The 12,500-nt window shown below is 35.6% G+C and overlaps 2 protein-coding genes across 3 annotated transcripts in view; one reads left to right on the top strand and one right to left on the bottom strand.

Moving 5' to 3' along the window:
* The window catches only part of LOC137617006 (beta-1,3-galactosyltransferase 9-like), a 16,668-nt gene extending 15,662 nt beyond the window's left edge, over positions 1 to 1,006 (bottom strand). The window contains exon 1 of the mRNA XM_068346866.1: positions 519 to 1,006. Within this exon, the coding sequence (XP_068202967.1) occupies positions 519 to 552 (34 nt within the window). The 5' untranslated portion in view covers positions 553 to 1,006. The remainder of the gene's footprint in view (positions 1 to 518) is intronic.
* Positions 1 to 12,500, top strand: part of LOC137617233 (afadin- and alpha-actinin-binding protein B-like) — a 402,814-nt gene that overhangs the window by 151,333 nt on the left and 238,981 nt on the right. The window lies entirely within an intron of this gene.

The following is a 12,500-nucleotide window of genomic DNA, read 5'->3' as shown; positions in this document are numbered from 1 at the left end:
TATCTTGAACAAAAGACCACAGCCGGTCCCATACACCCCTTTACTTCCTGCTTTTCAAATCATTAGCACTAATGCCCTTTGGCAACTATGGTGACGTCGGCTATGTAGATCTCACCCCTTTCAACTTGGGAGAACAAGACATTACCATATAACCAACTAAAATAAATATATTTTATAAGTAAATCTAAAATATTTTTCATCCTTTGGAGATGCGTCGCACGCCCTTTGGTCACATGTCTTCATATAAGCTAAAGATATAGAATATTTCAATGGGTGTTTCGTCATGAACCGTTTTGAGTGTTGCCATTATAGTGGTCATCCCATATCCACACAGAGCAAGACTGTCGAATTTAACACCAATTTATCGTTCACTCTTTGAGCGAGATTTATTTGAATTTATTAATCACTTCGTTGATAACCATAATAACTCCATAACTCTCTCTCTCTCTCTCTCTCTCTCTCTCTCTCTCTCTCTCTCTCTCTCTCTCTCTCTCTCTCTCTCTCTCTCTCTCTCTTACCTAAACATCCGAATATCCTTAGTTTTTTCATCATAAAAACCGCCAAATTTCTTCTTGATCCAGATGATGTGTTGCAAAGCGTAATTCTTGGATTTTTAAATCATCGAATAAATGAGTCCGGGTCACAACTTAGAAGAGATTTATTATTACGAAAAACAAAAAAATATATATCTTATTTTATATTAACTGCTTCTCAGGTACTGGATTTGCTGGTGTTTGTTCTGAATTGTTACATAAGTTAATTCTTTTACTTTATGACGTATATAATTTTATTTAGAAAAGTTAATAGCTTGTGAAAACGAACATCACCCTCCGCTCTAGACCAAGGAAAAAATGAGGACCCTTTTAATGTATTCCCGACGTTTCGATTTGATTATTTGTTCGATTGAATAAATGCAACGGATTAGTTTTGCTTCAGCTTCTTCAGAATTCCACCAGAGCTAAACCTTCCACGAGTAGAGGCTGAGACTGACGCGTTCGAAGCGAAACCAAAAAGAAACTAGAGTGGTAACTGGCAAAGCCGCGTTCGCTATGCTACCCACTACAGAAGAGGTGGGGAGGGATGGGATGGTTGCTCTGGGTTCCCCCCTCCTCCCCCGTGAGGATGGGTGGTCCCTAGGGTTCGGTCCACAGACACATGCTCAGAGAGAGGCGAGATAAAGAGAGAATTGAATGTACTGTAAAGTTTTGACCTAACAAAACATTATCGTACTTGATAATAAAAACTATCTGTATAACAAACATGGTTAATGAAGGGGAGAGATCATAGGAAAGTAAAGAGGAAAACCGTATAATGACGCCTTTTCCTTATATCTCCGTCATTTACTCTGTCATGTCAGAGGAAAGTAAAGAGGAAAACCGTATTATGACGCCTTTTCCTCATGACTGTTATTCACTTTGATAGCGTCGTCCATTTTTCCCGGCTGTATCCAAGACATTTTTCCGCTCTTTTTAACTCTGAAGTTTCGACGGTGTTTGCAACAATATAAATACCACGTAGCTCATCATTTTAAAACATACCACTCGTGTAAACATTAGTCTCATAAATAACCTCAATTACATGATATGTATATAATAGAGTACCTTTAGTATAAACTGATTATTTATAAACTTTTACTATGCCTATGTATATACTGTATATGCATACATACACCATGTATATATATATATATATATATATATTATTATTATTATTATTATTATAACTCGCTAAGCTACAACCCTAGTTGGAAAAGCAGGATGCTATAAGCCCAGGAGCTCCAAGAGGGAAAATGGCCCAGTGAGGAAAGGAAACAAGGAAAAATAAAATATATATATATATATATATATATATATATATATGTATGTATATATATATATATATATATATATATATATATATATATATATATATATATATATATATATATACATATACATATATGTGTGTGCGTGTGTGTTTTTATGTATATATCTATACATGTTTGTTGAAGGTAATCATCTATTCCCTAGTTTGCAATTTGGTTTTCGTAAAGGCCTTGGAGCATGTGATGCCCTTCTTACAATCTCCAATGCAGTACAGAAATCCCTTGATTGTGGTCGAGAAGTTCGTAATATTGGACTTGATTTTAGTGCTGCCTTTGACCGTGTTAATCATGAGGCCCTTGTTTTCAAACTGAAACAGTTGGGAGTGGGTGGGTCGTTTCTTAGCATTATTATTGATTTTTTAAGTAGTAGATCTCAAAGAGTAGTTGTTGATGGGCACCATAGTGAGTATAGGAATGTGATATCCGGTGTTCCATAGGGTAGTGTTCTTGGCCCATTACTTTTCATACTATATACACATGACATGTGGTTTGGCCTAGAAAATAAGCTTGTTGCATATGCAGATGATGCTACTCTCTTTGCATCAATTCCATCCCCTGAATGTAGACCTGGGGTTGGTGAATCCCTTAATAGAGATCTAGCTAAAATTAGTGCATGGTGCAAGTTATGAGGTATGAAGTTGAATCCTAACAAAACTCAAAGTATGATTGTTAGTAGGTCAAGGACGGTGGCTCCTCAACATCCGGATCTCAGTATTGATAATGTTTCTTTAAATTTGTATGACTCTTTCAAAATTTTAGGTGTGACTCTCGACAGCAAATTTACTTTTGAGAAACATATAAGGTCTGTGTCTTCTTCAATTGCACAAAAAATTGGCTTATTGAGAAAGTCTTTTAAGATATTCGGTGATCAATCTATTCTGAAGAAGTGTTTTAATTCTTTTATTCTACCTTGTTTTGAGTATTGTTCTCCTGTCTGATCTTCAGCTGCTGATTCTCATCTTAATTTGTTGGACAGAACTTACGGTCTATTAAATTTCTTATTCCTGATCTAGATATTAATCTCTGGCACCGTCGTTCAATTAGTTCATTATGCATGTTGCATAAGATTTTTCATAACTCTGACCATCCTTTACATTCAGATCTCCCTGGACAATTCTATCCTGTTCGTAATACTAGGCTGGCAGTTAATTCTAATAGCCAGGCCTTTTCCATCATAAGACTCAATACTACGCAGTACTCTAGAAGTTTTATTCCAGCTGTTACCAAGTTGTGGAATGATCTTCCTAATCGGGTTGTTGAATCAGTAGAATTTCAAAAGTTCAAAGTTGGAGCAAATGCTTTTTTGTTGACCAGGCGGACATGAGTCTTTTTATAGTTTATATATGACATATTTGTTTTTGACGTTGTTAATAGTTTATATATGACATATCTGTTATGACGTTGTTACTTTTTTTTAGAATGATTTAATGTTAATTTGTTCTCTTCAGTTATTTATTTCCTTATTTCCTTTCCTCACTGGGCTATTTTTCCCTATTGGAGCCCCTGGGCTTATAGCATCTTGCTTTTCCAATTAGGGTTGTAGCTTGGATAGTAATAATACTAATAATAATATATATATTATTGTGTAAGAGCCAGTTTAGCATGAATATATAATGACATGGTATAGTGTTTGGGGGGAAAAAGAAAAATCCCAACGCTAACTATAGTCACTGCCATATTTATATTATAGCTGCTGAATCGCAGATATAAACTCAAGTATTGAATTCTTCCATAACATTAATTGCTTTATACTTCCGGGATATCTCTTCTTTTTAGTTTTCCTCCCTTTCTGTCGTCTCTAAAGGTTTAAAGGCAGCTCATGAATGGCAGAGGCAAGGGACAGTGACATTGCCCTATCAAGCAGGACAATGCCCTAGACACTGACTGACCATATATATATATATATATATATATATATATATATATATATATATATATATATATATATATATATATATATATATATATATATATTATATATACACACATATATATTTTCCAACTAAGGTTGTAGCTTAACTTCTAATAATAATAATAATAATAATAATAATAATAATAATAATAATAATAATAATAATAATATTATGGTCAGTCTCTAGGGCATTGTCTTGCTTGATAGGGCAATGTCACGTTTAATAATAATAATAATAATAATAATATGGTCAGTCTCTAGGGCATTGTCCTGCTTGATAGGGCAATGGCACTATCCCTTGCTTCTGCCATTCATGAGTGTCCTCTAAAAACCTTTAGAACCCGTGGATGAGCATCAAATCAACCACTTCTATTCTATACTATCATCTATATTCACATCCATTTCGCCATATTTTTACTCAGTTTTACTCTATACATTCTCCCTTTTGTAAACACTTGAAAAAGTATTTACTAGCTTCTGCATTTTCTCCTCACTCTCCCTAATCAGTATTATTATTATTATTATTATTATTATTATTATTATTGTTGTTGTTGTTGTTGTTGTTGTTGTTGTTGTTGTTGTTATTATTATTATTAAGCTACAACCCTAGTTGAAAAGCAAAATACTATAAGCCTAGGGGCTTTAACATGGAAAATAGCCCAGTGAGGAAAGGAAACAAGGAAAAATAAAATATTTTAAGAACAGTAACAATATTAAAATATAAATATATCCTATATAAACTATAAAACTCTAACAAAACAAGAGGAAGAGAAATAAGATAGAATAGTATGCCCGAGTGTACCTTCAAGCAAGGGTAATATGTGGATATCATCTCTTTATTTATCACATGTTCTTTTTCCCACAATTTAGAGTCTTTGTTTACTATTATTTCTCCGACTTAAAGTATATCAATGGAAATAACACACGTTTCCCTACATTCGCATTTACAGTAAACCAGTCATGATATATCTTTATGCAATAAGCCTCCATCATAAATCATAACTCAATTCCTCGTAATGCTTATTGACCAGGCTGAGGCTGACATGAGTCTATTTATAGTTTATATATGACATATCTGTTTTTGACGTTGTTAATAGTTTATATAGGACATATCTGTTTTGACGCTGTTACTGTTTTTAGAATGATATATTGTTAATTTATTCTCATCATTTATTTATTTCCTTATTTCCTTTCCTCACTGGGCTATTTTTCCCTATTGGAGTCATTGGGCTTATAGCATCTTGCTTTTCCAACTAGGGTATTGTAGTAGTAGTAGTAGTAGTAATAATAATAATAATGATAATAATAATAATAATAATAATAATAATAATAATAATAATAATAATAATCAGATAGATTTTTGTTTCCAATACCATACTATCTGAACCTTTATCTGCTAATGTTTTCGGAAAAAAAATCGCCTAATTGTTTACAATAATTATTAGCTTCATGAAGGGAACTTCGTTGACAGCATTGGTCTGAGGAATTATCAACTTAACCTCTAGCGCATATAGTTTTTCCCCCTCCACAAACTTCCATGAAAACCACCTATTTTTACTGCAACAGACGAATCACTGAACGTATACTTAGGATAATTATTAGCTTCGTTAAGTAAACGAACCTAATTATATTGTAACAGATGATACGTATCCTCATAAAAAAAAGACAAATGGTCTCAGATTTGTTTGTTCCTTTCTAAACGTTCCTGTACAAAACGATTTTGCACTGTAGACACGTCGACACACACCACGCTAGTGGCACTTGTATCCAATGCCAACGCATCTGTTCCTCCCACGTATTTCTAAACATTGGTGTGTGTGTGTTTTTTTTTCCTCAAAAGTATACATCCCACATCCCTGTCTCAGCCTCACTCTCACCGGAAACCAATCACTCACTACATTTCCTATCCTAACACATGCTTTACTACAGTTGTAGAAACTTTTCACTGCTTGCAACAACCTTCCACCAACTCCATATAACCTCATCACATTCCACATTGCTTCCCTATCAACTCTATCTTACTCTTACCCTTATATGAGAAAGTGATTGTACCAACTGTGATGTATGGATCGGAGTTGTGGGGAATGAAAGTGATGGAGAGACAGAAATTGAATGTGTTTGAGATGAAGTGTCTACGGAGTATGGCTGGAGTATCTCGAGTAGATAGGGTTAGGAACGAAGTGGTGAGATTGAGAACAGGTGTAAGAAATGAGTTAGCAGCTAGAGTGAATAGGAATGTGTTGAGGTGGTTTGGCCATGTTGAGAGAATAGAAAATGGCTGTGTGCTAAAGAAGGTGATGAATGCAAGAGTTGGTGGGAGAAGTACAAGAGGAAGGCCAAGGTTTGGGTGGATGGATGGAGTGAAGGAAGCTCTGGGTGATAGGAGGATAGATGTGAGAGAGGCAAGAGAGCGTGCTAGAAATAGGAATGAATGGCGAGCGATTGTGACGTAGTTCCGGTAGGCCCTGCTGCTTCCTCCGATGCCTTAGATGACCGCAGAGGTAGCAGCAGTAGGGGATTCAGCATTATGAAGCTTCATCTGTGGTGGATAATGTGGGAGGGTGGGCTGTGGCATCCTAGCAGTACCAGCTGAACTCGGTTGAGTCCCTTGTCAGGCTGGGAGGAACATAGAGAGTAGAGGTCCCCTTTTTGTTTTTTGTTTCATTTCTTGATGTCGGCTACCCCCCAAAATTGGGGGAAGTGCCTTGGTATATGTATGTATATTTTAAAAATTAAGCGCAGATTTTCTGCTAACTTTATAACCTAACAAATACTCAAAAACTTGAAATGCTACAATAGCAAACGGCAATTTATTATTATAGATGTCTTATGTGCTTCTTGATTAAGAATAATGGCTAGAATGTCTCAATTATTATTATTATTATTATTTGCTAAGCTACATCCCTTGTTGGAAAAGCAGGATGCTATAAGCCCAGGGGCTCCAACAGGGAAAGTAGCCCACTGAGGAAAGGGAAAGAGAAAAATAAAATATTTTAAGAACAGTACCATTATATAAACTATAAAAAGTTTAACAAAACAAGAGAAAAAGAAATTAGATAGAGTAGTGTGCCCGAGTGTACCCTCAAGCAAGAGAACTCTAACCCAAGACAGTGGAAGACCCTGGTATAGAGGCTATGGCACTACCCAAGACTAGAGAACAGTGGTTTGATTTTTTAATGTCCTCCTTTAAGAGCTGCTTACCATAGCTAAAGGTCTCGTCAACAGCTGTAGAAATGAAGTCTCCCAGTCACACCCTAACTGCACGGCAAGTTCCTGTGTATTGTCCCATCCACCACCTCTGGCCTCTCTTCCTACGCTATCTGTTTGGTTACTCACAGCGAAGTGAGGGGTCACAGAGTGCACTTCTTCGGAGCGAGGTGTGCCAGGGTCTCCTGTGTCCAACTGTACCTCAAGAAGGAGGATCGGCCTTGATACTTAAAAAAAAAAAAAAAAAAAAAAACACTGCTTCTTCATACTTTGGTGAAGCTGCCCGCTTTGAAGGTCCTTAGAAACTAAAATCTCAAGTAATTAGAAAAGCTAATGAGTTAGGAAGGTAGTAATAGGAAACAAATTTATAATCTCTTTCCAACAGAAAAAAAACTGATATTTTGTATATATGGATAGAGAGAATAATTGACTGGGGGAATGTAGCTATTCGTTTGATAAAGGAAACTATTGACATACCTATAGATGGAGAAGATTTTTCACCCAATTTTTGTTTCGGATTTGTATGCATTTATATACATTTCTTATTTCCCATTCACTTCATATCAAATTTAAATAGTATAAGTGTGTGATCGTTCTTTGTCATATGTATATATATATATATATATATATATATATATATATATATATGTATATATATATATATATATATATATATATATATATATATATATATATATATATATATATATATATATATATACTGTATAGGCCTATATATTTATGCATATTCATGCATACGTACAAATTGATAGTCATGGCACTAAAACATGAATTTCCTACAATCAAATGTTGAATCTTACAGAATAACAAGTGTAGGTGTGTGGGGGAACATCACTGGAGTCTCCAGCATCCCCCTAACAACCCCCCCCACCCCCCTCCCACTTGTCCCAGGAGGAACAACATGTTACAGGTGGCATCCACCTCACACATCTGCTCTTCTACAAGAGCTCAGATCTGACCTGTGACTAGAGTTTGGGGTAATTTGCATGGTTTCAAGGTAATTTATAAGGTATTGATATTTGTAAGGCAATTAAGTTTCTACTAGCTTCGAATTTAGGGAAATAGGAAAAGTTTTTGGGTAATCTAAGGTAAAAAGCAACAGCATCCAAGGTAATGGCCACATGCTCTAGTTTAAGCCCTGCCTGTGATTCGACCTTATGATTTCCTTTGCTCTTCTCTTTCTGTTAGACTCATCATCGATCGAAGACGGCCGAGATCCCGGTCACTAGTTTTAACATTTATAGGCCAGAGGTATATAAGTAGCCCGGAATGAGCGTGGCTAAAGGTTGATTCTCACTAGCGGTCCGCTCTCGCTCCACTCACAGTCTGGTCAAATATTGTTACATGATATTCACACTGTCCAGTATATAGCTATTGTTGCTCATGTTAAATTAAATGGTGTCCCTGAAATAATGACACTCATGAATGGCGTGCGCAGCTTATCCATGTATTAGCACTGAGGAGCATTAAGATAATGTGTATTTGCTTGCGAAACGAGCTACGGCCCAGCAAAAATAACTTGAGGGCCGTCATGCGAAACATGTGAATCATAGATAATTACGTTCATTTAATTTCACACCACTTACACGAACCATAAACCAGAGCTAAACCGGAGCGGTTTAGCTCTGGTTATGATAGAAAAAAAAATCAATATGTACAGTAACAGTCTAATGTTCACTGCATAAATACACTTCCTAGTATCACTAAATATTCCTATACATAATGCCTTTTCCTTATATTTATAATTTTGCCAAGACACTGATTGGAACGAGAGCGAGCCGGTGTGGACACCCCAGCACCTAGACCTAACTGAGACTGGAGCGTGACCGATAGTGAGAATCAGCCTTAATGTCTTGGAAGAGTATGCCCTACTCTCTAGGTTGAATTCTAGGTCGATACTTCTCACACACATTTTTGAGGTGTTACCATGGACCAGGGAGCAGGATGTGTGCAAAATTCTCCTGAAACATTGAATTATCCAGTTAATCACTAAGTATTTTGGTTGCAGCCATTGCCAACCATCTTGCGCTGGGGTTGAGCGATTCTTTCACGGAGTGGCCTACCTATGGCAGTTCCCTCTAAATTGGGGAAGAACTAATGACTTCAAATGAAATTGATGCCTTCTTTTTTTGGCAATCTTCATCTAAGTTCAAACTTAGTCACAGAAAACGGGAGGCATTCTTTAATACCGGTGGGCGCATGCGCGTGGTCTTGCTCGTGTATTCACTGGTGTGGGTTGACGTAACGTTAGGTTCTCCTTTATAGGATTTTGCAGTATATTCGTGTTTTACTTGCTTGTCGTAGTAACTGTTCAGTCGAATAATTTAATTTTTCGGTCATTTCATACATCCTTTATAATTGTCCATTTTCCTCTCACATAGTCAAGGAATAAAGCTTATAATAATTTTGTATTACATTCACCAAAGTGTCATATGTATGTATATATATATATATATATATATATATATATATATATATATATATACATATATATTTATATTTATATTTATATAATATTCATATATGTATATTTATATATATATATATATATATATATATATATATATATAATATTCATATTTGTATATATATATATATACATTGTATATATATATATATATATATATATATATATATTTATATATATATATATATATATATATATATATATATATTTATATATATATAATATTCATATATGTCTATATATATATATATATATATATATATATATATATATATATATATATATATATATATATACACCTACATACATACATACATACACACACACTACTGTTACATTAATGTGGCAGGCTGTGACTATGTCTTAACAGAAAGTCGGGCTGGACATGACTGGTTTATTAACGTTACATTACAAGCTTATATACAAACGGTTGAAGATAACAATGACACAAAAACTTTAACAATATGAAACATGCAATGGCAAACACAAACAGGTTTTTGTAGTAGTGCGAGAGAAAGAGAAAAAAAAGAACAATTGCATTACAATGAATGAATGTGTATGAAATACATTTGCATTACAGTCACCAATATCTTCTCACTTTACTAATTTGGCTTCCATGGTCAATTCAAATCTACTACTATTGCACACATTCTTCTATCTTTCTTGCTTCTCTTATTTCACCACCATCCATTATATCTCCTCAAAGGTATTTAAAGAAATCAACCACTTCCATTCTTCCTTCATCCATTACCTCAATTTTCGTATTTGCTTTTATGCTCATTACAATGCTATTGCAAACATTTCCTCTCGACTTTTTCATCTTTCAGATACTTTAGAATTCTCTTACGAGCTTTTGCAATTTCTCTTCACTGTCCCCAATCAGGATAGTATCAGGTACGAACATCAAACGTTACACATTCCATTCACAAATTATTTTCTTATCATCCAGCTTTTTGTCCTCTTCAGTCAATCCACATATAAAGATGATGCACGTCCATGGACACACAACAAATCCATGTCTCAGGCCTACTTCAAACCAGTCACTCTCCTGCCTCCAGACATGCGTCACTTTCATTATAAAACTTTTAATTGGTCTTTGTTACCTCTCTGCTTGGTGGTCGACAGACTAGGGTTCGAGTCCCGCTCAAACTCGTTAGTTCCTTTAGTGTGTAACCTCACTATCCTCTTGAGCTAAGGATGGGGGGTTTTAGGGAGCCAATAGATATACCTGCTGAGTCATCGGTAACCATTGCCTGGCCCTCCTTGGTCCTTGCTTTGTTGGAGAGGGGACTTGGTTGCTGATCATATTCATATATGGTCAGTCTCTAGGGCATCGTCCTGCTTGTTAGAGTAATGTCACTGTCCCTTGCATCTGCCATGAAAGGCCTTTAACCCTTTAAATAAGAAATTGTGGGATCAGACAATGTGTTGCGACTGAATTGTGACATTGTTGATGGTTGCACACGATACTGTACTAATAGGGGACTGACGAGAAACTGTCAAAGGTTGTTTTAAAGGGTAAATGTATGATAGTTTAGTTTCTAGTGTAATACGTTTGCCTTCTATTTTTTGTGTGTTTTTTTTTCTATTTCTAACCATGAATATTTTGGCAAACCACCTGTTCATATGTTTTCTGACTATCCCTATATAATGATAATTATGGGGATGCCATTTGGAAACCGGGATTTTGGGTCGGGTATCGTGCACACACATAAAACTATAGTCCATTTCTTTTAGACAGGCATATTTGCATCGACTCGCAGCGGTGCTCTTTTAGCTCGGAAAAGTCTCCTGATCGCTGATTGGTTGGACAAGATAATTCTAACCAATCAGCGATCAGGAAACTTTTCCGAGCTAAAAGGGCACCGTTGCAAGTCGGTGTAAATCTGCCTGGCTAAAAGAAATGGACTATAGTGATTTGTTTCAATGGTAATGGTCAGTAATGCATAATAAATACAAGATAACCAGATGGGAAAATATATGGTTCGTGTAAGTGGTGTGAAATTAAATGAACGTAATTACCTATGATTCACATGTTTCGCATGACGGCCCCCAAGTTAATTTTGCTGGGCCGTAGCCGTAGCTCGTTTCGCAAGCAAATACACATCATCTTAATGCTCCTCAGTGCTAATACATGGATGAGCTGCGCACGCCATTCATGTGTGTCATTATTTCAGGGACACCATTTAATTTAACATGAGCAACAATAGTTATATTATTATTATTATTATTATTATTAATTGCGTAGCTACAACCCTAGTTGGAAAAGCAGAATGCTATAAGCCCAGGGGCTCCAACAGGGAAAATAGCCTAGTGAGGAAAGGAAAGAAGGAAAAAATGAATATTATAAGAATAACATTAACATAAATATCTCTTATATAAACTATAAAAACTTTAACAAAACAAGAGGAAGAGAAATTAGATAGAATAGTGTGCCTGCGTGTACTGAAGAGTGTATGTTTTAAACATAATCTATGACCGAAAGATGAAATTACTCTAAATTTCTAAATAGATTCTATTTCCCCGTGGAATAAGTCTTCTTACTGTGGTGGTCATATCGGAAGTGAAAAATTATTGAAGCTTATAGGAACAATGGCTGTTGTAAAGCAACATCCGGGAACTTATGCATAAATATTTTGAAGCTTTTCATTGGTTTAAAGAAGGGTTGGTTAAAAAAAAAAACCGGCCAGCAGGGAATGCGAATGTAAAGTCTTTATCTGGTGCAAATTCTTTACCTTGTGCAAGATATTTACATGGCGTAAGGTCCCTATGCAAGGTCTTTGTGAAGTAATGTCTCTACCCGTATGAGATCCTACCGCTAGAGTATTGGATCCTTTGACTGGCCTGACAGTATTGCATTGGATCTCTCTGGTTACGGTTTTTTTTTTTTTTTTTTTTTTTTTTTTTTTGCCTACACATACACCGAATAGTCTGGCATATGCTTTACACGTTTTCTGTCATCATACATTTGGCAACGCTAAGGTAAATGGACAGTTATTTTCAACGACAGGCTTTAACCACTGCAGTGT

Source organism: Palaemon carinicauda, chromosome 23 (genome assembly GCF_036898095.1).
Source record: "Palaemon carinicauda isolate YSFRI2023 chromosome 23, ASM3689809v2, whole genome shotgun sequence".
Lineage (NCBI taxonomy): Eukaryota > Metazoa > Arthropoda > Malacostraca > Decapoda > Palaemonidae > Palaemon > Palaemon carinicauda.
Note: the sequence above shows the minus strand (reverse complement) of the source record. Positions and strands in the feature narration are given on the sequence as shown.